This window comes from Pholcus phalangioides, unplaced genomic scaffold (assembly GCF_987345545.1).
Source record: "Pholcus phalangioides strain wild (caught in Gottingen) unplaced genomic scaffold, Ppha-v1.0 ptg000029l_1, whole genome shotgun sequence".
Classification (NCBI taxonomy): Eukaryota; Metazoa; Arthropoda; class Arachnida; order Araneae; family Pholcidae; genus Pholcus; species Pholcus phalangioides.
The window spans coordinates 6960996-6985868 of record NW_028301619.1 but is presented as its reverse complement, the minus strand read 5'-3'; the positions used below and the strand labels follow the sequence as shown (position 1 = coordinate 6985868).

Below are 24873 nucleotides of genomic sequence, written 5' to 3'. Positions count from 1 at the left end.
TCCGTTCAACATAGTAGGAGAATCTTTGTATAAGAAGTTTTTCTAGCACCTTTCCCAAATTGGAAGTCAGCGTAAATCACGAATCGAGTTGGTTAAGTCCACTCTTGGTAATAAGAACCAGCCTTCCAGGTTTGAATGCTGGGGGGAGGGGGGGGGGAAGTACAAAGTTGTAAGCAGTGACTAAAGAAATTTTTGGAATAGTTAATATTGGCACGTACAATGGCTTGTACTATGCGATTGGTGAGATTGTCTGGCCCTACTGCTTTTTTTGGGTTAAGTCCATCTACAGGGTGATTCAGAAATGATGGGAAAAACTTTAAGAGGTGGTAGCACACACCAATACAAACAATTGTCATCAAAGAATGCATGGTCTAACATGAAATGGAAACGGACACTCTGCAAACATTAAAAAACAGCATTCCTGTTGAAATTGATCTGGAAAAAAAGAACACCATGCATGCAAATGTAACCTGGGGAAGAAAAAGAAACAGTACGCAAATCTGTGTCACAGTGAAAGAAGGCGCGGACTCAGCATTGTAAATTTATGCCAGCGTGCAACCGTTCTAACAGTTGTAACATACGGGATAATTGCGCACTTTAGTAATACTGAGTTCGCGCCTTTTATTCACTGTGATGCAGATTTGCGTATGGTTTCTTCTTCCCCAGATTACATTTGCATGCATGGTGTTTTTTTTATTCCAATAAATTTCAACAGGAATGCCGTTTTAACGTTTTTGAAGCAGCCGTTTGGAAAGGCACTAGCGCTTTTTCGCTACATGTTAGATCATGCATTCTTTGATGACAATTGTTTGTATTGGTATAAAATTTCAGTTCTTAAAGTTTTTCCCATGTTTTCTGAATCACCCTGTATTATTCCCAAGACCTCATGTTCCTCAAATGGTGGCTATGCAAGAGAGCAGCTCAAATGGTTGTTCTGGATTGGTATTGATAAACACACCTCTGGAAAAAGGCTTGCCAGATGTTTCTGTTATATCTTTTGATGTGGAGCTGGACTGCACTGAAAGTTGCATCTGCGTTTGCCTAGGCCAAAATACTGCCTTATAGGGCATACCATATGCTGTAGCAGCTTGCGTGCAGAGCCTATTCCAGGAGCTGCATTTGGTTTGCATTATTGCTCGTTTGAAAAGTGTTCGAGCCCTTTGAAAGGAAGCCATAGTGTCATGGATATCTTGTCCAGTCCTCTTCATACGGTTTAGTTTTCTCTCAATGGCCCACACTTGCCTTTTTTCGTCGTTTGAGCTCCTCCGCCTACCATTTGATACCCTTAGGGTGTGAGTGGGTTGTTTTTTACAACCTAAAACTGTCTTTCAGTTGATGCTCATTACTTTCATCAGGCTTATGGCATGCTGCTGTAGCTGGTTTTGATCGGTAATTAGTGTCAGCTCTTCCTGAAATCTCTGAAGTATCGCATGCATACTCCCTTGAAAACTACTTAATCTTCTTTGTGTGGTGAAACTTTACTGTTGGTAGAGAGTAAAGCGAATCCTTTCTAATATTGAGACAGATCAAATATACTTGTGCATGCCTGCTTATTCTTTCTTTTTTTTAAACCGAGCACAACTCAGGTCTATCGGCACTGGAAATTTACTACCTAGTAAGTTGTGCCGGAAGCCGATCGTCTCCAAATTTTCAACATATACCAAACAAGACCTGGATTGAGCCATAGGCTACTTTAAAAGTTTGTCAGAGCTGGGCAAATGCCAACAGAAGCTTTTGCTTTTGGAATGTTTACGCTCACTTATACTCATTCATTCATTCAAACTGAACACAACTCCGGTCTACTCACTTATACTATCCACTCATTCATTTTTTTTTCATGTGTTCTTCGGAGGCTTTAGTCAAGGAGCTGTCAACACATGGCCCACTGGCCACATGTGGCCTTCAAAGCTTTTTGTTGTGGCCCGCCGACGAAAAATCTTACATAGTTACAGAATTTATGGAAATGCTTTTGAAAAAAACTCCTTGATGAAGGAGGGAGGGTATTCGAGAGTATCCATCGAGGGAATTCCACCTGTGATTAGTTTTTATTTTTATATTGTTCATTATGGAAAAATTAGATTCGCACAAATGTAACGTTAAAAACGAAAGAAGTATTGTGCTTGTTTGGTATCATTTCAAATCCGTAGACAAGCTATCATAATGGAAACAGTTATCGATGAAATCAAAAAATCTTGTTATATCTTTGAGTGGTTTGCCAAATAAAAACTGAGACATCTTTACAAACTCTTTTACTGAATGCTAAAAAGTTATGATAAAATTATGACAAATATGTGAGATGAATTTTCTTATTTATAGTCATTATTATCATAATTTATGAGTTAAAAATACAGCAATTTCAATCATTGATTTCAATAAAGACTGAAATTAAAGTTGGCTTCATTGAGAATACGTGAAAAAACCGGAACATTTTTATGAAAAGGTTGGCATGGCTAAAATTACGTGAAAATACGGGAATGTCCTGGGAAATACAGGATGTATGGTCACCCTACTCATACCTCCCAGTTCCACTGCAAAAATGTCCCAAACAGAATTCAAGTCCATCCATTTGAGATTGGCACATTCTAGGAGGGAAAGAGGAGATTATAAAGACAGCATCTAGCTGAGCTTGGGTAGGGCCTTAAAAAGGCAGGATTAAGATGTTTGAAGGCCCTGAGCGCTTGAATGGTTTTGGTGTTCCTCCCTCCCGCTAACACTTTTTTTTTCCGACTTGCAGTGTCTGATTATATCCGAAGATGATGTCTCTCACCGCTATTACTACGAAGGTTTTGACAGCTGAAAAATAAATCCAGGAGAGAAAATTCAAGTTCCCTTGGGGACCCACGTTCTCTCACTTGCCAGGTGAGTGTAGTAGACCACAAAGCCAACGAATCCTCTTTGCTTAGAGCCTGTGTGTGCTGAATGCAGCTGTACATGGACAGCCAGACATACCTCAGGCCAAAACTCACAATTTCAGACATTGCCACCAGATGGCAATTTATCTGAAAATGATGCCACTCTCTGCTACAAAAGTTTTGATAGCTGTCCATGTACAGTCCCGTTCAGAGCACACGAGCTGCAAGGAAAGAGAATTCATTGGCTTTGTAGTCTAGTGTGCTCACCTGGCCAGTGAGAGGAAGTGGGTTCAATTCCCCACAAGGCCAGTTGTATTTTCTTCTCCTGGATTTATCTTGGCATCAGCCAGCTATTAAAAACCTTCGTATGGATAGCAGAGAGTGACATTATCCTTGGATAAGTCATCATCTGGTGACAGGGTGAGCAATTGCAAGCTTTGGCCCGAGTTAGTTCGACCAAAGCAGCTCAAGATTTAATACAGTTTTGCGTCTGACCATCTATGTATGGTCCGGTTCAGTGCACACGAGCTCCAAGGAAAGATTGAGATAATCGTTGCCTTTGTAGTCTAGTGCGTTCATCCGGAAAGTGAAAGGACGTGGGTTCGATTCCCCGCAAGTGCAGATGAAATTTCTCTCTTTCCTAAATATATCTTCACATCAGCCAGCTGTTAAAAAAACCTTCGTATGGACAGCAAAGAGTGACATCATCCTCGGAAAAAACTAAACTGTCTCACGACGGTCCCAGGCGGTGGATAAGCTCGAGCCGCCCCTGGGAGGGGGACAGTGCTAATAAGACAATGCCTCACGTGAGGTCTTTCAAAATATCTATAGTAAAGCACACTTTAAAAGAGCTTCAAAACTTCCCGTAGAGTAGATAACTGTCCGACAAAATTTAGCAATTTTTGTGAAAAAAGGAGTAAAAAGTTATTCATACAGGATAGTTCAGACAAGTGGTTCTGAATCTAGCTGGCTTTTTTTTTCATACAGGATTTCTAGCAGTTCCAAAAATTGCAGAATATAAAATGGAACAACTCCTACTCACTGCGCTTGGGACCCACGCTGCTTAAGCAATGACAATGATGTAGATAATTCTTTGAACCATTTTTGATTGAAAATTCGTTTAAAGATAATCAACAAGAATAAGATTTTTGGCTATTCGAAAAACATTAGCTGGCAAAATTATTATAAATTAAATTCAATAAATTTGTCAAGGCAATCATAATCAATCATTTTCAGAATTCATAAATCCCAGTTATTGCGATTGATATCACAACCATATAGTAACATATTTTTTTTCAAAATTTGCTGATTGGTTTTGGTGGTTGCCAAGGTGAAAAAAGCTTGAAATGAACTGTAACTACAGTTTACTGCCAATGATCATTAAAATATCTGGAACATGTGCACTCGATGGCGTGCAGGAAATTAGAAAAATTCATGAACTTGAATGACTAGTTAATTGGTTATTTATGATTTCAATTAGCATCAGGATCGGTGTGATTGATGAATGACAAGTTTTCAAATTTATGAAAATCAGAAAATTTGCAATTTCACTAATTTTGACGAATTTTAATGACTAATTAGTTAATTAATTAAGATTTTAATTAGCATCAGAATCATTGTGATTACTAAATGACAAGCTTTCAAATTTATAAAAATTAAAAAATTAGCTATTTTACTAATTTTTACAAATTTGAATCACTAATTAGGTAGTTTAATTATCATTTTTTTACGTCAGGATCGTTGTGATTAATAAATGACAAGCTTTCAAATTTATGAAAATCCGAAAATTAGCTATTTTACTAATTTTCATGAAAGTTGCTTATTGTCAGCTCTTACCAACTTGGTAGAAGTCTGAAATGTATACGTGTACAAGCGTTTTTTGGGCTTTTACAAACTCGATTTGGTAAAACCTAGGTTTTATCACTCTTCAGGCATTTACCGTAACATATACACAAAAGAATTGACTTTTTACACAGACCTGTGCACTAAAAGAAATCAGTAAAATGTACAGCCTGCTCTAAGATATCATTAACAAAAAATTATGCAAGATTTTAAAGTTTTAAGTATTTATCCCCAATATACCAAGCACAGTGAGTGATAAAACTGAAATAAGAGTAAATTTTATTTAAATTTTGAATTTATTCTTCAAATACCTTAGCAGAGTTTCATAGTATTTTTATTAATGGTATACTTTGTGTGTAATTAAATGCTTTTACATTCTTGAACCATAATATTCTTAGTTATTGTATAATACAATAAGATGCCTATCAACAAGTGCAAACAATCTTGATGATGGTAGAACTAGATGTATACTCACATGTCCTGAGATAGAGTCCTGATGGTTTCTACACGTGTAACTTTTTTCTGTTCAACCTATATCACAGCTTTATAAAACAATCTAAAAATTTTAAACACGCTCATGAATTATTGAGATGCTCTTTCTAGAATGTTCTGCTATGATATATAAATGGGTTTTCACACATTACCCTTACAAAAATGTTAAACAAGAGTGATGTAGTGTTGGAATGGCTTCATACAGCAATAGCAAGCTCTATGAAATGATACTCAGCAAAACCAGAAGAAATACAACTAAGTTGCCAGAGTCCACCAACACTTCCTATACATACAGCGATCTTTCAGAAAATAAACTAGCTGCTTAGCTATTAGGCTAAAAGGAATGGATTTGCCCCTTTCTGTAGGGTGCAAAACTAGACATAAGCGATATGAGGAATCATGAAGAGATCAATGTGCTCAAGTACTCTAAGTTTATACAAGTTCAGACATCAGGGTAGTATCAGCCATTTCAAATGTATCATGTTCATCAGTATCACATTTAGTATGAAGTTGCAACTTGTATACATACAGCATTCAAAATCAAGTGCTTTTGCTATCAGATTTCCAAAAAATATTAGATTTTTGGAACTTTGGGCACTTTAGTGAGAGGACAACCCTGAATTTTTGAGAAACATTATTTGGACTGATAAGTCCCAATTTTTTTTTTTTCTCAAGATTGTTCAATATACCATTACAGTGATTAATACTGGAATGATGTTAACCCCTCTGTCTTCCAAACAATATCATAAGTAAGGTTTTTCAGTGAGCATTTCCTGTAGAATCTTCAACCAGACATTATTCAAACCTGTCCACTGCACACCAATGAAGAGTTAGTCTCTGTCTAATTAGCCTTTGTGTGCAGAAAATGACAGTGGTGTGACAAAAATCATCAAATTAATCAATCCTGTGCAATGTATTTATGATTTTAATGGGATGGTGCTACTCCTTCTAGGAGACAAATTGTTTCAAATTGGCTGAAAGAAATTTCAGAATCTGTGGATTGATATGTAAGGACCTGCTGCACAGTCTAGTTGTAGATGACTGTGAGTGACTCTCAACTTTAGACTCTTATCTTTCGGGCCTTCTCTTAAGTGACACCAAGAAATATGCTGGAACTATGCTCTATAGCAGTGGTTCTCAACTGACGGGGCACACTGTGATATTCCGGAGACACAGATGAAAATCTCACTAAAAGGGAGCCACGGCTGCTTATAAGGGGGACACAAAGATATTTGTAAAAAGAGTGACCAAAAACATTTAATTTCAAACAAAATACATAGAATAATTTTTTCCCTATTCAAGTAACATTGGCATGTGGGAGGGAAAAAGTGTTGCATGTAATCTCTGTGGTTTTATGACTTCGGCTGACAGTAGGCCATGACACAAACTATAAAAGAGGCTTCAGCAACATGGAGCAACTGTAAAGATGGGAAATTGTGTGTGTTCCAAGACTTTCATACAAAGAGGCTGCCATTAAAAAGGCAGACAAAGATTAGTTGATCATTCATTGACATTCTTTTGAGTGCACATAGTACTATATATGTAATCCTAGAAGTAGAGGGGTGCAAAATAAAAGTTTGTCAAGTGAGGGAATAAGATCATTTTTAAGCAATCACAGACAGATAGCCGGTGCCCAAGTGGCATGGTGGTGATATGCTTGTCTACCACCATGAAGGTTGCTGGCACGGTTCCAGGTTCAAACCCGAGGGAAGATATAGATAAGATAATTTTCCTAACGAGCTTGAGGCGACCACCGATAGACAGCACCTTCATTTCCAACCCATCTCATTAATGGCGATAAATTGCATGTTATTAATGGCTAGGGTTGGTGTAGTAGACAGATAGCCATCTAGTGTAGCATAAATCTATCCTCAGAAGGACACTGAGTGTTCTATTGCAGGTGAGAAAATCTAATAAAGAATGATTGCTGTGGGGTATTTTTTATTAGTTTTGAGAGGGGTGCCAATCCCTCTCAAAACTAATAAAAAATACCTCTGCTGAAAGGGTTGCCTCTGCTGAAATGAAATAGTGTGTGTGGGTTGTGCTATAATTACTGGAAAAACAAAAGAAAGAAGGATGAGACACTGCCTGTTTTTTCGGATATTTGTTAACCTTCCCCCCACCCCCATGCTGAAGCTAGCCAGTATGATATTTAAGGCAGGGTCAATGAAAAAAGAAATTAATTTAGACCTTTTGATTAGTTGGCAGGATATTTCAACACTTACCATAAGAATTTGAGTAGTTAAAGATGAAATTTAGCACTTGAAGTATCAGAAATTTTAAGACACTCATGTGAAAACAAGCGTAACAGAATCAAATTTTTTTCTACTGATTTTTGGCATAAAAACTGACTTTAGAGACTTCTAAAGACTATGATGAAAACAAGCTTATAATGATTTTTTTGTGTGTATCCAATTTGTCATAAGCTAGTGTTACATAATTGTAAGGTTTTGAGACAAATGTATATATAATATGCCATGTCACTTTATTGAATCTGGCATCATATTTTACAATCTAAAAGAAGGTAAGACTTTTTTGTATTGCTCCTTTCTCAATTGTGATTTAAAATATCGAATAAGGACTTTAACAGAAATAGTTGAAAACTTATTTGGTTACTATAGGAAAAATTTGTAAGTTGTAAGTTTTGTTTTTCTGAATTGCAATGATAAATTTGTAATATGTGTTTGCTCACAGCCTAAATAAGTTAGTGTAGAGCTTGATAATAATTCAGTAACTCTATTCATCTCTATACTTAAACACAAAATATTCAGCTATGCAAAATACATAGGTGTGGTATGTCAAAATTCAAAACATAAACCTTGAAGCCCTAAAATACTGGATGGCCTTTGTCATAGCCAGGGGCGTAGCCAGAAATTTCGTTCGGGGGGGGGGGGGACCACTTTCATTTTGGGGGGGGGGACCAAAGTGACAGAACAATGGATTTGGCCATCTTTTTCCCTTTTTTCGGTCATTTTCTCACATTTCGGGGGGGGGGGGGGACCAGACCCCCCAAGTCCCCCCCCCCTCGCTACGCCCTTGGTCATAGCCATAGGTTTACACAGGATTTTCTCAGGACAAAAGGGGATTTCAAAATATTTTTCTTCTGAAGGATGAGGGGGGGTTAAGTTTTTTCCTGCCAAATAACACTATAATCTTGCCCCCCCCCTTTGTATAGGCCAATGGTTTTGTAGCCATCTTCATTGCATTATACATATGCATCATTTAATATTTAAACACATTTAGTATTTGCTAGTTAGTAAACTATTATACTTATATGTTGTTCAAGTGGCTGCATCAAAACTTCATATAAATGCAAAAATTGTGCAACTGAAACTTCTTTGAAAATTAGCCCCCTCCCCAAAAACAGTATCTAAAAATATCACAACACACAATTTAGTTGTTTTAACTACATGTTAAACTTTGTAATGTAAAAACCATAAAAGATAAAAAAATACCCACAAAATGTAATTTTTTAAAACTATATTGCTGTATAACTTAAGAAAATGTAATTGGCATAACATTAATCGATCTCAAGTATTCATATATGTTCCTTTCAATTTAGCAAGAGAAACACAATTTTAAACATATTTCAGAAGGTCATATCATTGTTCGGTTTGCTGATTGGTTTCTACAGGGTGTTTCAAAAAGAATTGTCCAATTTAAAAAAAATCATAACTATTCAGCTTTCAATCTGTTTTGATCGATTAATGTATAGGTAGAAAGAGGGAAATTTCGAGTTTCATACAGTTGCCGACAGGTAACACTAACGCTCTTCCTTCGGCCACCACTTCAGTGTTTGTCAAGATGGTGACTGCACAACAGAAATCATTTTGTGTTCTAAGTTTCGTGAAGTGGAGTCTGTAACAATTGTTCATCGTGCTTTTCGTTGACAATACCCTGGTGTTGAACTTCCTACCACTCAGAGCATTAGACGATGGTGTAAGCAATTCCAAGACATGGGTTGTCTGTGTGGAGGGAAAGCCCCTGGCTGCCCCCGCATGTCAGATGAAAATGGGGAGCGCATCCGACAGTTTTACTCGTATAGTCCACAGAAATCTACTCGCAGTGTATGCAAACATGCTCGCAAAAGTTTGGGATGATTTTCACTATTGTATAGACATATTGATCACCTTTAATTTGGTTTGTAACAAAACTTTGATTAGCCATGTAATATAAAATTAATCTTAAGCATCTACGTTCAATATTTTTCGTAATATATGCATTTCAAATCAGGTGATTCTTTTTGAAACAACCGGTATATCTAATCAAAGTAGATAATGTATTGAGACTTCCTCTAACAGTGACACCACCAGCAACTCTTTGAAGGTTTTTATCCAATATTGTACATGTTTCCTATTAGTTAACAGGCCTGCAGCACCCCAAATAATTTCAATCCACTTTTCCTACCCTGAAAGAACAATGTTCTAGAAATTAGAAAAAAATTCTAAAAGGAAGTGTGGCCACACTTCAAACAATTTAAATCTGCTTGTTTGAGACTCACTGCGTCTGCTGATTTCTCAGAAAACTGCAATAAATTCTCATATACGCATTCACTTTGAAATGTCCATAATTGGCTTAATGAGTCTCTTCATATCTTATTAACCTGAAGTTTCGTGTTGATAATGCGCATGAAAAATAACTTCAGCAATGCATTTTCACAATCTGCAAAAATTGCACAGATTTGATAGTTGGAAATGCTGTCCATAGATTCCAAAGATTTGGAGTTTGAGTCAAAGTGAAAATGTGAAGTAATTGAAATTGTGCATTGCGTAAATGAAGAAATATTTGAATGTTGAAAAGTATAGGGATTAATCGTGACTGAAGTCAAATGTGTCATAAATGTGAAATTTGTGTAATTGAGATACTTATAAATGGGGTCTCGCTGCGGTGCAGATTGTGCACAAGTGGAATTTGGAGGCATTTACGCACAACCTTTGCCTTCTTTTTTTTCCTATCTTTTCTTTTATTTCCTTTCTATAAAGATATAAACCAAAAAGCCACTTATAGGTAGCTTGTCCTCCAATGAAACATCAGATTTACGTGATGAATGTAAATATCACAGTATCAAAATTAAGTCAATAAACCAATAATTTTTTTATTTGAAATCTATTTATAATTTTCGATGGGTTTGAAATTCTGATAATAAATCATTATATGTTCACAAATTATTTAAACTCTTTCTTTCCTAAATGAACAGTTCAGTCACTGTGTACATGATTTCTCTGAAATAAATGGTTCAAACAAAGGTTCTAGAATTTCTCACTTAATTTTTTAATTCAAAGTAAAAGCCACAACATGAACCTATATCCTTAATATACACACTATAATTGAAAGATTAAACTTTTAACTTTCAATTGTGACTAAATTGTGTGGCTACTTCCTCATTACTACTTTTATTTGCATGAAGAGAATAAAAGTAATAAAACTGCTTGCCACCACTTTCTGTGATTTTTATCATCGGTAAGAAGGCGCAATTTGAAAGCTACAACTGATAATTCTGAATAAAACTAAACATTTACCCAAGAAAAACTAATTTGTAACACAAATTAGTTTGTAAATAACACAAATTTCATTGAGTAAAGCAACTTGATAACATCATGCCGTCTTCATGTGCAAAGTTTATATTAATTGATAATAACTTATTGTATTTATTTACTGTATTGTATTATGTTTATTTTGCTTTTTCAATTATTTTCATAAATTAAAAATTAAACTCTCAAACATGGTTATACTTCAAACAAGCATTTGAATAACTATCTTTTCTAACGGAAAAACGTGGGGGGGGGGAGATAGGAAATTAATCATGATATTGCAGGGGGGGGGCACAGGAATGAGAGATGGTTGAAAGGGGGCCATGGGCAAAAAAAAAAAAAAAAAAAGAGAACCACTACTCTATAAGCTCTTATTAAATGGACAGGTTGAGGTGAAAGGGGGTGTCTGTATGGTGGATACCAACCTGCTTGGGAAAAAAAGCAGATACAAAAGTTTTACCCACTTTCTTGGTGGATTTATGTGGGTTCATACCTCCTTTCCCATAATCCTTTGCACAGAAAATTGAGAAAAACTGCAGTGCTGTGTAAATAAGTTTCAGGGATTTTTCCCTATTATCAGTAAAATACTGTAATTTTTCATTTTCCATGTAAACAAGCTATAATAACACAAGCCTGCTGAACAATTTCTGCAACAGAACTGGATTGTGTACCAATTGTGATTCTAACATGCTTGCAGCTTTGCATACGAACTGATGTGAATAATTTTTAACCCACAATTTGAAAATTAATGCTCTGTAAACAGCAGATTATGTTTTCAGTTTCCATCACACTCATTTTTTTATTAATTTATAAATAAAAATGATATATTGAAAACAAATGCAATAAATGATTAAATATAAAAAATAATAGCAAAATAATGAAATAATCCAAATAAAAAAATAAACGCTAAAATGTAAATCAATTTTGTTCTATTTATATATGATCCTTAAAGTAGAAATTTTCAAGTCAAAACAAAGTTGCCAATAAAACAATACATTGCTAAAACAAAACCAATTCCACATATTTTATATATTGATTTCAAAAATATTCATTTTTTTCTGAAGGACTCCTGAAAGCAGGTTCTACATTTAACTAAATCGAAGTTTTAACATGACATTCTGTGGGGTCATTCAAGTATTACGTCAGCATCGGGGGGGGGGGGGTTCGGATTTGCTGACTTTTGATGACAAGGAGGGGGGAAGGGAGGTTTGAAGGTTGCTTACGTCATCAACCCTTCCTTTTTGAAGATATGAAATATTCTAAGTTGCTGACGAAATTTTGCTGACAGGGGAGGGGAGGAGGTGGGGGGGTCAGTGTTTTGCTGACTTTTGCTGACAAGGGGGGGGGGTCAAAAATGGCTGAAAATCTGCTTACGTAATACTTGAATGGCCCCAGTATAAAAAATTAAATTTTACTTTTTTTTTAAAAATGTGTAACACCACTCAAAAAGTTATGAAATTTTAAGAAATCATCATTTAAATTATTTATAATTGGAAGTATACTTCTAAAGTTAACAGTTGCAAAGATAGTGCTATGGACAAACAACTTATAACAGCCTGTATAGCATATTAAATTTTGACACTTGTTTCTTTTATTGTTTTAATTCACAATTAATGTTAGTCAGCTTGCATTATATGCCTTATACTGAAACATTACACATAAAGTGTTTATTGTAATATTATATAAAAAAAGAGGAAACACACAAAATAAGTGGAGACACTTAAAATACAAAGGCCACAAAAGACAATATGCCCAACGAGGTGGCTGAAAAAAAAAGCCTATAAAAAATATTGATGTCAGAAATACATATTTAAACTATATTAAAAATACAGCAACCCAATACAAGCAATAAAAAAACTAATAATTATGATAAAATATAAATATACTGCCCATAAAAAATTATGGTTGTCTTATCTAAGTATGGACAGCTTCTCGATTTATCCCAATATATTTATCATATTTCTTTTTGAACGTGTCAATTGTGTTAGAATTTACAACCCCTGGAGGTAAGCTATTAAAGTAAGATAATAATTCTTCCTCATCTTGGAGGGGTTTTGCAACTGAATATATAGCCTAAAGGTTTTTATCACAGCATATTTTATGACACCAGATATGATTCCTGCATGCTAATTTAGTCCTTTAGCAGTCTTGGACTATTATGGAAGGGGGGGGGGGCAAAGAGGTGAAAAGTAAGTATAAGGGATGCCAGGACAGATGGTCAAAAAAATCTATTTTAAATTTTACTGCTTATTACAGGGCCTTATTCAAGACGTGCAAAGCCTTAAAAATCACACATAAAATTAATTTATTGAAGTAATATTACTTTCCAAATATATACCTTTTTTTGTGATTCAAACTATAGTAAGGAAAAATTTGGATTGTAAACATTAAGGTGGAAAAAAAATTCCAAAAAAAACCATTTCAACAAATTAGCAAAATCACAGCCACACATGCTCTGCAACAAACAGAGTTATCATTAATTGGGATATCTAACCGCAATTTCAAAATATAAAATGGAAAGAATATGTCCTCACTTAATGTGCAAAGGCAATTCTCTGAAATTTTATCTTCAAACTGGCTGCATTAATGAACCCTTTGCATATATGCAAAGCTACATATTTAAGGGTTCAGAAGATGTGAAAAAAAGGTGGTACAAATAAGAAGAAATGAAACTTATAAGTGAGATATGGTGGGTATAACTACTTTCAGAATAAAGAACTGCATATGAGAATAGGACCATCTTAATGCATGGGGGCCCCTTTAGGCAAGACCCAGGACCTCATGTCCACAGGGACTTACAAGTACTATTGTTTTTTAGAGTAAGTATGTAAATCAGAACGGGCATATAAATTTTTTTGTAATTTGCTTTGTGAAATTTGTGATGTAGAGCAGCACAATAACAGTGATGAAAGAGGAATTCTAAGAAAACAAACATGAAGCTAAATGCAACAGATACGGAAAGCCATCTCAATGAAGAAATATGTGTTTCGAGGAAGGAAAATTGTCTCATCTCTGCCCTTATTGGGACATGAATCTCAGTCTCACATTTGCCAGACGAGTGCTCTACCACCTCATGTCCTCATGAGGGCAGAGATGAATTTTCCTTCCCTGAAACTCTTTATTGAGCCAGTTTTCTGTATTTGTTGTATTAACAGGGGAGAGTGACGTCTTTTTGAATATGAAACTAAATGTTTTTTTTGGAAAAGGTTTGCACATGGAAGAGAATGTTTCTGATTATAGCATTCATCTATTTTATAAATACAAAAACATTTATGTGTCTGTTTCAGTGTCTTAATTCCAAACAAAGTAAATTACAGAATAGTTCAAGTAAATTAAATGTGGGTTTTTATTTATATATGGGTTATTCTCACAAAATTGGTAAAAAAAAAATTAAAAATAAATGTCAACCAAAAAATTCAAAAAAATTATGAGGGACACTTCTTTACCTGCTGATAAATAAAATATAGTCAGCTGTGAAGTTTGTTCAAAATTAATTGTGACAAAAATTCATTTGAGCTTAACCATGCTAAGATATAGTCAAATCCGACATGGCATTTTGCCTATTTCATCATTTGACTTGATATTGATGTGTGATACTCGTAACATATTGCATATATATATATATTCTGGTATTTTATTTTCAACTTTGACAAGCACTGATACTCTGCACAATTTTTGGTAATTTTGGTTGCATTTTGATTCGTGTTTCTCTCTCATTTTTTCATCAATTTTATTAGGAACAAAAGATTCCTAATTTATTTCTGTTCTGCTAGAGCATGAGTTGCATTTTTTTCAAAGCATTCTTGGATGAAACATTACTGCAGCTTGATGATGCAACCAAGAAATTTGGATTTTGTTTATTTTTTCACCCTTGACTTATGATCAAATCTTCTTTCTGTATACTTATTGCAAGGAGAAAGATATTTTTACATTTTTTTCAACACTGATCAAAAACTAAGCAGGTTGAAAACATGCTTTTCAGAAATAATAGAGGTCTCTAAACTGAAACATGATGTAAATTGAAAATAATTTTCAATTATATATTTCTCACAAAAAAGTAGCCCCACACACAAGAGGAGGACATTTAATAAAAACACGTCTCTTTTTACTGGAATGAATCTGATTTGTGAAGCAATTTACAATTATAATTGATTTAAAAGGAAGTTCAAGTGAAAGCTGCTTGCTTGTTTTTCTCTCTCTCTCTCTCTCCCTCTCTCGACCTTTCCAACACAAAATTTCATAGGTGGCAAACTGGGGGAATTGAACCTAGTGTTTTCCAAATGTAAATGAGGAAAATTTTCATTTTATTGTGAAATGTTGATAAAAAATAGTTAATTGATTAAATTATGAAAAACATGAAATATGAAAGTATACTGGTCCCAAAAGCATATATTATTTAGACAAAGTTTTCTATCTTAAAACTAAAATATATTCTATCATTTTAAAATTTGAAAAATGGGCTGGGGACAGCCAGAAGAAGGACATTTCTTTAACAAATGAAAATTTGGTCAAGCAAATTTAAAAAATCTATCGATGAAAAAATTAGAAATAGAGTAGTGACATATATTAGAAACGGGAATATAAAAAGAAAGTGATAAAAAAAAAAATTCTGTGCCGAATATTTTAAGCCTAAACTTCTGGGGACACAATTTAGACTAGTTTCGTAAGAATCACCCATACATATATAAAAGGTGAATAAGTAACAGGGCATATGGTGTTTTACTGGTGAGTGGTACTTCTAGAGCCATACTTCCAATTAGAAAAAATATCAAAATAGCATGTAGTACTCAGATATATCATACACATTGCAAGGGGTTATGTATAGCAATTAAAATAAAAATATTAACTTTTTATATGAACATACTGTGCTCAAAAACTCAATTACAAAGTTGTTGCCATGTCTCTCCTGATACCAACAATAAAAAAAAATTCCACATTTCTAAGGGTAATATTCACCGAGATACTTGAATTAAAAAAATGGAGAAAAGTTGGGGAAAAAACAGTGTTAAATACTGGTTAAAAATTTTACCCGCATTTTTTAACTCTATTTTTTTCCATCTTTCTTCCATTTTTCATTAAATCAACAGTCCGGCAGTAAAATACCATATGCCCTGTTACCTATGCATCCTGTATACTAAAATGCTAGACATGATTTTCTTCTTACAAATGTGTTTTATAAATTTTATTAACGTTACGCTCCTCAACATTAAATTATAATCATCAAGAAAGAAAAATATTAGAATTATGCAAATGACAGAATCTGTAGATGTGTCAACAATATGCAAATGATCAAATGTTTAAGCCTATAGCTGTTATTTGTGGCAAGAGTGAGAAGCTTCAATTGTTGATAGTCTTGAGATTCAGAGAATCTCTAACAGTATAAAAGCCTGAACAAAAGTAAAATTTTATAGCCATAAGAAACTTTGCATTTTTAATAGTGCTATAGCAAATTTGTGGATTTGTTCATAAAGTTTAGTGTGCTTTCAACATATCCATTATCACCACCAGCTCAGTGTCTTTCAACATATCTGTTATCACCACTTGTCACAAACTGAGAAAGACAGAACCCTTGAATAGAAGGATGGTGGTTCATCACTCCAGAGCAGATTGCAATGCTAGGATGGGATGGCAGTATTATCAAATGTTGTGCATTCAGGTGATTGCAAAAACAACAACAAACTAATCACAGCAAGAGGTTCACAAAGGCAAACTTCAGAATGGACAGTTCATCAAAGAAGGTTGGCATGCACTTATCCTTCCATTACTGATGGTGAAATTATAGGATACATTTCAAGTCTAGGAATCCCAATCATGTCTTCATAAACTGTCAGAAGGGGTTTGCATGCCACTGGACTATGGGATAAATGTCCAGCTACCAGGGTTTCATGGACCTCATACCACTGCATTCAAATGGTAATATGGTGCAGAAGATAAGGTGATGGAGGTTGAAATAGACTTCTTCATTGATCAGACTTGCCCTTGTCTCAGAATATAGCTCAACATTGTCCTACAGTATAGTTTCCCAACCTTTTTTACCCCACCGTCCCCCTTCTTCCGAAATTTTTTTCTCTCATCGCCCCAACGCAATCTAACCCATAGAATTATATGTTATATCCATAGCTTCTATCGCCCCTCTGGAACATTCCATTGCCCCCTGGGGGCGTTAACGTTCATGTTGGGAATCACTGGCCTAGAGTGTTAACAAGGGCAAACTTCCCAACATTTTGTTCCATCGCCCCATCTTCAATTTTTTTTTCTTCTCATACACTCCCCAACTCAAGCTAACCCATAAGATCCTATACTAAACCCATAGCTTCCACTGCCCCCTGGACTTTTCCATTGCCCACTTTAGGAATCACTGGACTAGAGAGAAAACATGAACATACCTTGAAGAGGAAATGTAGTATAACTGGAATTATGGTACACGGTGACATTATGTATGGTAACTGAAGCTCCCTAACCCAGTGCCCTTTTTTTAAAAAAGATAACACTAGGCGGTATGTTGCTTGTACTACTCAGGAGAGTTTATATGGACTAAATGTATTACCATGATCTGCAGCGCCTTTAGACTTGTCCCCCAGCAAGCACCTCTGAGTTGTCATTGGTTAGCAATTGCAAGAGAAAATACAAGTAATTATGATGGTTTATATGTGTGCCAAAGTGAATGCAGTGTGGCAAAACATTTTCCTGGCAATCATTAACCCTCTAAGTGGAAATTAGAAATGACTAATATGACAAAAATGAATTGCAGCATGAGGTGATCATACTGGATACTGAATAAATTGAGTTGATTAAATTTTTTTTTTTGCCACACACATTTTCATAATATTATCATATCTATCCATTATTTAATTTCAATTGTTCTTCAAATTTTCCTTCTTGGTGTTATAGTTTTAATGTTGATGAGAGTATGTGTGTCTAAAGATATTTATGTGTGTTTCTCATGTGAAAGGAAGTACTGCAGGAAGTACTGCCATCTGTCTAACAAGCTGGAAGTGGCATATGCCTGAATTTTTGTGTTCTGTAATGACATGGTTTTGGAAGGCTCTCAGTGGGAAGACTTTTTAATAAGTGGAATTTGCACATGAAATTGCAAAACCTGAGAAATAGACTTCAGGAAACTACTACCGTTCATCCTACGGGGATCAAGCTTGGGCCCTCTCAATGCTTACACGACTTGTGAATAAAATGACGCTTTTCAAAAAAACGAAACAAAAATAAATATGAAATATTACCCTTTCTTCGCCAACATTTCACCAGACTGACACAATCTGGATGCTCGTAGCCATGTACATTCTGTATCACTTGGTGTTTCAGAGCTGATACTGAATTTCAGATTTCTCAAAAAATAAAAAAAACAAAATGAAAAATACAAACAATCCAAAAAAAATAAAATATTTCCAGTGGAACTTTGGTTAATGAGCAATTCGCATAATGAGCAAAAATTTTGAAGAAATTTAGATTTGGTTAATGAGCAATGATTCGCATTACGAGCAAAAATTTTGCGCTTTGTTTATTTATTTTCACATTATCATAACTGAGCTGATGATTTTTTGCTTTCGCCCACATATGTTATGTAACTACGGATAATATGCTTCCCTAAAGTCTCCGGTAAGTGTACCTCCTCACTCGCAAAATTAACACACGTGCGAGTGTGAATATTTACGATATAAAGATTACAAAACTAGATGTAGCAAATAGTCATGCGTACGTGCGCATGAAGTTTTCTTCAAGTTCTGCTTGGAGAAAACTGTAGGCTGATTTGTATTACTGAATGTGACTTTGAGGGGGCTAGCTCATGAATGGGAGCCACTACTTGTCGAAGAAATTGTGCGCCTGAGGAAGACCATGGACTAGAGGAGCATGAGGATGGCATTCAAGAACTAGTGGTGAAAAATGTCTAGGAGTTGATGGTAGATGAAGTGACAGATCTCTTCTGCATGCACCAGCAAGAGTTAATGGGCGTTATCTTCTGAGGAAGAGAGAAGTAAGGAGATGTCCCTCACATAAAATAAGATTAGAGAGGTGTGTAGAATGTGGAAATCTGTGTAAAACTCTGTAGAAAAGAACCACCCAAATAAAGCTGTAGCAGTGTGCGAGCAATGAATCTATCCAACAAACACTGGAATTTCCCATTTCCCAGAAATCCTAAAAAGGAAGCAAAAGCAATAGTGTCATTGGATAAGACTCTTTTTGAGTCACGCAAAAATGATTAGTTTGCAAACAACAGAGTCTGTAAATCCGCCACCTAAACAATAGTCCTCCTCTCTCTCTCGTCGTTTAAAGTAAGTTAATAGTCAATAATGTTTGTAAACATTATCGTATTGTATGTTTATTTATGGTGTTATTTATATTACATATATTTTATTATTATTGTGTTGTATTATTGATTGAATGCCATTTTTATTAGTCATTTTATGTGAATGAATAATTATGGAACGAATTATGCCAGTTTCCCTTATTCCCTAAGGAGAAGTTTGATTAGAATAACGAGCACATTGGCGGAATGAATTAAGCGCGTTAATCTAAGTTCCACTGTATTAAAAATGTTGATTCATCTTTTTAATTCATAGTTCTGTATGTTGCCAATATATTACATACCATATAGCAGTGTTTCTCAACCACCGGGCCTTGGCATCAGCCGAATCAAGCTATGAGTGATTCATCATCTCATTGTTATCCATTTATTTCCCATTAGTCATGTTTATGACCAGGCCTTCTGCTCAAAAAAAATAATTCAACTAGGCCCCGGGCTTCCAAAGGTTGAGAACAACTGCCATATAGGATGCTTATGATTGAAGTAAGAAATGAAAAACAAATTAAGTACCTTTGGCTCATTTTTAAAGGCAAGAAACATTGTAGATCCCAATCTTCTGGAAGGGGAATATCTTCAACTGAAATAAACAAGAAAATTGAGATGACAGAAAAATGCAAATACAAGTGATATTAAATATATTTCAATCTCACTGAAAAATGGATAGAAGTCACATTAAAAAAATAAGTAAAATGGAAAGTCAAAATAACAAATCTTTGGATGGCAAATCCTCATGACCAGGCAAATACGTTGGAAGGAAAAAAAAACAGGTCAAAGTACATGATTTGTGAGTAATTTCAGTTTAATGAGAATTTGGCAGCTCCAGTTTTCAACAGATTGTGAGAAAATTGGCAACATTAACTATGATGGTACAGAGAAAAAAAATTAGAATAATTATTTTAGCAAATAATTTCTTTTTTTTTTGTCCTAAGCTTCATAAAAATGGTAAATGGCTTCCATGTATGTAATTTTTGCAATATGTGTGCTTTTTTTTTTCTATATAAAACCACCATTTCTTCTAATTTTTCTGATAATCTGAGTTTTTAGTAATCGAGGTATGTTACTTATTCCTACTTATAATTATGTATGTCATTATTCTTACTTATAATTATGTATGTCATTATTCTTACTTATAATTATGTATGTCATTATTCTTACTTATAATTATGTATGTCATTATTCTTACTTATAATTATGTATGTCATTATTCTTACTTATAATTATGTATGTCATTATTCTTACTTATAATTATGTATGTCATTATTCTTACTTATAATTATGTATGTCATTATTCTTACTTATAATTATGTATGTCATTATTCTTACTTATAATTATGTATGTCATTATTCTTACTTATAATTATGTATGTCATTATTCTTACTTATAATTATGTATGTCATTATTCTTACTTATAATCTGCATACACAAACCTAATCACTATCAGAAAAGAAGTAATCCTATAAAACGGCAGCAACATATAATACACACATTCAAATACCTAGTTGTTACTGTTATCAGCACTGATGAAACCTTAAGTGATGAAAGGGATTCTTAGTCCAGAGAATTTTTTGCTCCAGAAAACATGTTGACCCTTTTACATGAATTTACATCTCATCTGAAACCTTCAAAAAATTATTTCATTTGGATTATTTAAAATAATTATTTTAATTCAACCTCTCAGAAAACTATCAACCTCTTTCTCATTGCCGTGACTTTTTCTCGACTTCAGTGACCTTTTTCTTATTTTCACAACTTTTCCTTGATAGCGGAAACAGTGTAAAAAATGTATGCAGAAATATATTTCCAAATGAACTCACATTTTTCATGATCTAAAGAAGTTTTAGATACTACATCCAAATCATTCAACATCTTACACAAGGCATGCAATAACCTGTAAATCAAAAAGGAAAAAGTGTATGATATTAAAATTTTATGTGTTTCCATTAATAAAACTTTATGTTCACGTGAATTCATAATTGCTTACCCAGTTGGCTTTTATGAATTTTTATGGTTTCAACAATGATTTTTATTTTCTTATGGCAATTCACACATTATTTTGTTTTACTGGCAAATCTTCAAACTTAAATAGTATATTTGACAAATTTATGATAGTTGAATACTCAAATTAATAGGGTAGTTAATCTGAAACTGGCAAGATGCTCTACTGTTAGTCAATGCCATAACAATACTATATACCGCAACAATAAAATATTATATCACTGTATAATGTATCACGTAATGAATCTGTGTCACTGAAAATCATATAATGCAATACATAATTCTCCACTTCCTTTGTAGATTAATTTCACATTTCAAATGACCAATTCAAATTGAAAATATGGTTTGCTTGTAGTGGAGTTTGTTAAAAGTCAGTGATTGACAGAAAGTAGCATAGATATACAATAACAACTACAATGTTGCCAAGAAGCTACAGTAAAAATGTATTTACTTTTGGAACATCTATTACACTACTGTGACACAAATATCACACAACATAACTATATCAAACAAACAAATATTTGAATGAAGAAGATACTTGCTTACATTAGTATTATTGCTGAGCTATTAATTATTTTTTATAATCAATTTATGGATAATTGAAAAGTGATATTTGAATTAATGAGTTGTTATATAAGCTTATTATTTTACTTGGTACTTTTGTCTTTTTTTGTGTGGAATCATTTTTTTTTCAAAATGCAAACTTGTGCACTATATCAGTGAAAGTGAATTGCAATTTGAGAAAATGATTTTTCCACAAATGTAAGTGCACAATGCAGAGACACTAGCTTCCAGTTTGATAGTTCTGGGTTTGAATTCAGATGAGTAGACACATGAAACCATAGCCGTTTGAAACAATTGGCTCCAAATTGTAGTTTTTTGTTCAATTAGAGGTAGCAAAACTGATTAAAAAAGTTAATGCAGTACTAATTCCAAAAAATTGCAGTAAATTGAGAAAATTATTTTGAATATTTATTAATCACAAACCTAGTAATAATCCCATACAGATGAATGAATGTTAAATCTGTTAATTTTTGTTTTTTTTTCAATTAAAAAAAAAACAATATTACCAATATGCTAAAAAACATCTATGCTATTCAAGTCCAAATTTGAAATTAATTATTAATGGCATTGCTAAGGGCATTCAAAAGGCTTGTTTACTACACACATGCTATGTATTGGCCTTGAGTGAATTGCTGAACATCCAGGTAATGCGTACCAGACATAGCAATATAATTTATTACAAGACAAAAGGAAAAGATTGCAAGTATCTGATTTGCATCCGCACATAAAAGAGACTTGCACCACACCTCCAGGATCTTGTGTGATGGAAAGCTGTGGTTGCAATCAGTTAGTGCATAGGTATAAAAGAAAAGCAAAAGTCAGGTGTATTTACCCATTACCCCACAAACAGCCCTAGAGCTGATTATGTGAATGCACCTTACAGAGCTACAAAATTTGCTTCTGACAATAATTAATTTAAATTATTTCAAGATTTGAAAGCACTCATTTGTGAGTGCATACTTATGAATCACAAATAAGAATACAAAAATATAAAATATGTAAAAAAATACTGAGGTTTTGAAATAGGAGATTCGTGTTGTATGACATTCGTATCTTCTACAATCCAATCAATGATTATCTTCACAGCAGGTAATGTGTAATAAGTGGCTGTTTGAATGGGCTCTAGTGATGCATGAAGTGGAAATAAGAATGCATACAAGAGATTCCCTGTGAAAAAAATAATGAATTATGATACTTCATTCAACAAATTTGCTTCTTGAACAAAAAGAATTAAGTGATGAAACTTGGAAAATTTACATATGAAATAGATCTGAGGATAATAATATTAATACAGTCGACACTCGCTGTAACGACCCCATCGTTCTGCCACCGAAAACAGACGTTAGATTGGAAGGTCACATTATATCAAAAGGAAAAACATATAGGTCAGCCACTATATGAAAACATTTGGGACTTATCCTTTTGGTTGTTTTAACAAGCGTTGACTGTACAATTTACAGAATAACAAAACTTTTGATGAATATAAATCATTTCAGAAATTTTGCATCCAAAATATATCGTCCCCTGCACACCAAAAGCATAAATGTGCAAATATTCCTCCTTTTTTTTTATCATACCATTATACAAGGCATAGAATACCTTGTTTTACTATCTAAGTTGTGCCTGAAATGTGAATGTGTATCTCCTATTGAAACATGTATTACAACATCAACATTTTAGGAAAATAACTTCCACACATACATAAAGTAACATGGGTAGAGAGTAAACATACAAGTGTCATTTCCCACATTCTTTATTTTCCAAAGACATGGCACATTCCTGATTCTGGCATGGGGGGGGGGCAATATGTCAATGAGTCAAAAATAAATGACAAATAAAAAAAAAAGAATAAAATAAAAGAGTTTGTGAGATTTTAAAAACACAATGTTTAATTTTTTTTTTAAATTGAGTAACACTGATCTTGAATTCTTTATGCAAAGGTTATCTGAACATAATAGGCCCTGATGTTCCAGTCTTCGAAATACATTCAGGAAAAAAAGAAAAAGATCAAATTTTCAAAGTAACCATAAACCATCTCAGCTTAAATTTGTCCAAACAGTGGATGACTGGGACGCATCGGATGATGGGAAATCACATCACTCCCTCAAATAAACTTTTTCTACACCAAAATATCCTACCCTTAAGGCATTTATATTTTTTTTAGATCCATACTTATAATAAAGAAAAAACAGTTCTCTTTACCTTTGAATTCATCATGAACATACAATAGACATAATTTCCTATACTCTCCACCTTCAGTTCATAAAAATATTCTCAAAAACACATTTTAGCTTCCTCATTCCTAAATTTTATAATAGCCTTCCAAATGATCTCATATAGCCATCCACATTATCGATTTTCAAAAAACTTCTTAAACAATACTTATTACAAATAGTTAATATTGAAAATTACTTTCGATTTCGTCCTCAAATTCACACTCCCTTCTTTGCTAGATTGACTTCCTGCTCCAACTGGTTAAGTTCTCATTTAAAATTCCCTTGCTGTCAACTCTGCTGTATTGTTTCAAATCATATTATATAATCTCATGTTGATTTATATTTTTTTATATAAGTAATAAGGCACCCCCTGCCCATTGCATCATTATATTGTATTTTATGCATATATATCTTATGCATTATATGTGTGTATGTATATTTTGATTCTTTCATGATTTTTTTCTCCAAAATTACTAAATACTGTAATTATATTTTATATTGTATGACAATTGTAGTGTTTATAAATTAACTTCATTGTAACAACCAATATGGGACCTAGGTGTCTACTTGGCAGTTTTCATAAATCAAATGAAATATTTTTATTAACCTTATATATTAATATTAATAATATGTGTATAGTAGATGCCGCTTTTTGGAATCGCAGATAAGGGACCATTCAAGTATTACATCAGCATCAAAGGAAGAAGGAGGTTTCGGATTTGCTAACTCTTGATGGTGGAGGAAGGGTTTGAATGATGGTTATGTCGCCAAAAACCACCTTTTATGAAAATATGAAACATTCTTAATGGCATCTTTACTATCTTTATTACCATTATATACCATGATACCATGCCATTAGTAATTAAACATTATATAAGCTAAAAATATAATGTGTTCAGTTTCTAATCATGTGTAATAAAATGTTCCAGACTCTGCTGGAAAGCTAGGCTGGAAGATATCTTTGCAGTCCCATGGCAGATTTCTGACATTCAGTCTACAATCACATCAAAAATGATTCTAGGGCATACAAGGCAAAGTTCATTATAGCAGTGACAGTTTTTAG

The 24873-nt window shown here is 33.9% G+C and overlaps 1 protein-coding gene across 4 annotated transcripts in view; it reads right to left on the bottom strand.

The window, feature by feature from the left end:
* Positions 1-24873, bottom strand: part of LOC149067626 (nonsense-mediated mRNA decay factor SMG7-like) — a 267121-nt gene that overhangs the window by 122175 nt on the left and 120073 nt on the right. For all 4 annotated transcript variants that reach the window (XM_089252529.1, XM_089252530.1, XM_089252532.1 and 1 more), the window contains exons 11-14: positions 22605-22761; positions 20850-20923; positions 19545-19611; positions 17953-18057 (exon numbers count right to left, since the gene is read on the bottom strand). In XM_089252529.1, coding sequence (XP_089108655.1) covers positions 17953-18057; positions 19545-19611; positions 20850-20923; positions 22605-22761 — 403 coding nt within the window. The remainder of the gene's footprint in view (positions 1-17952; positions 18058-19544; positions 19612-20849; positions 20924-22604; positions 22762-24873) is intronic.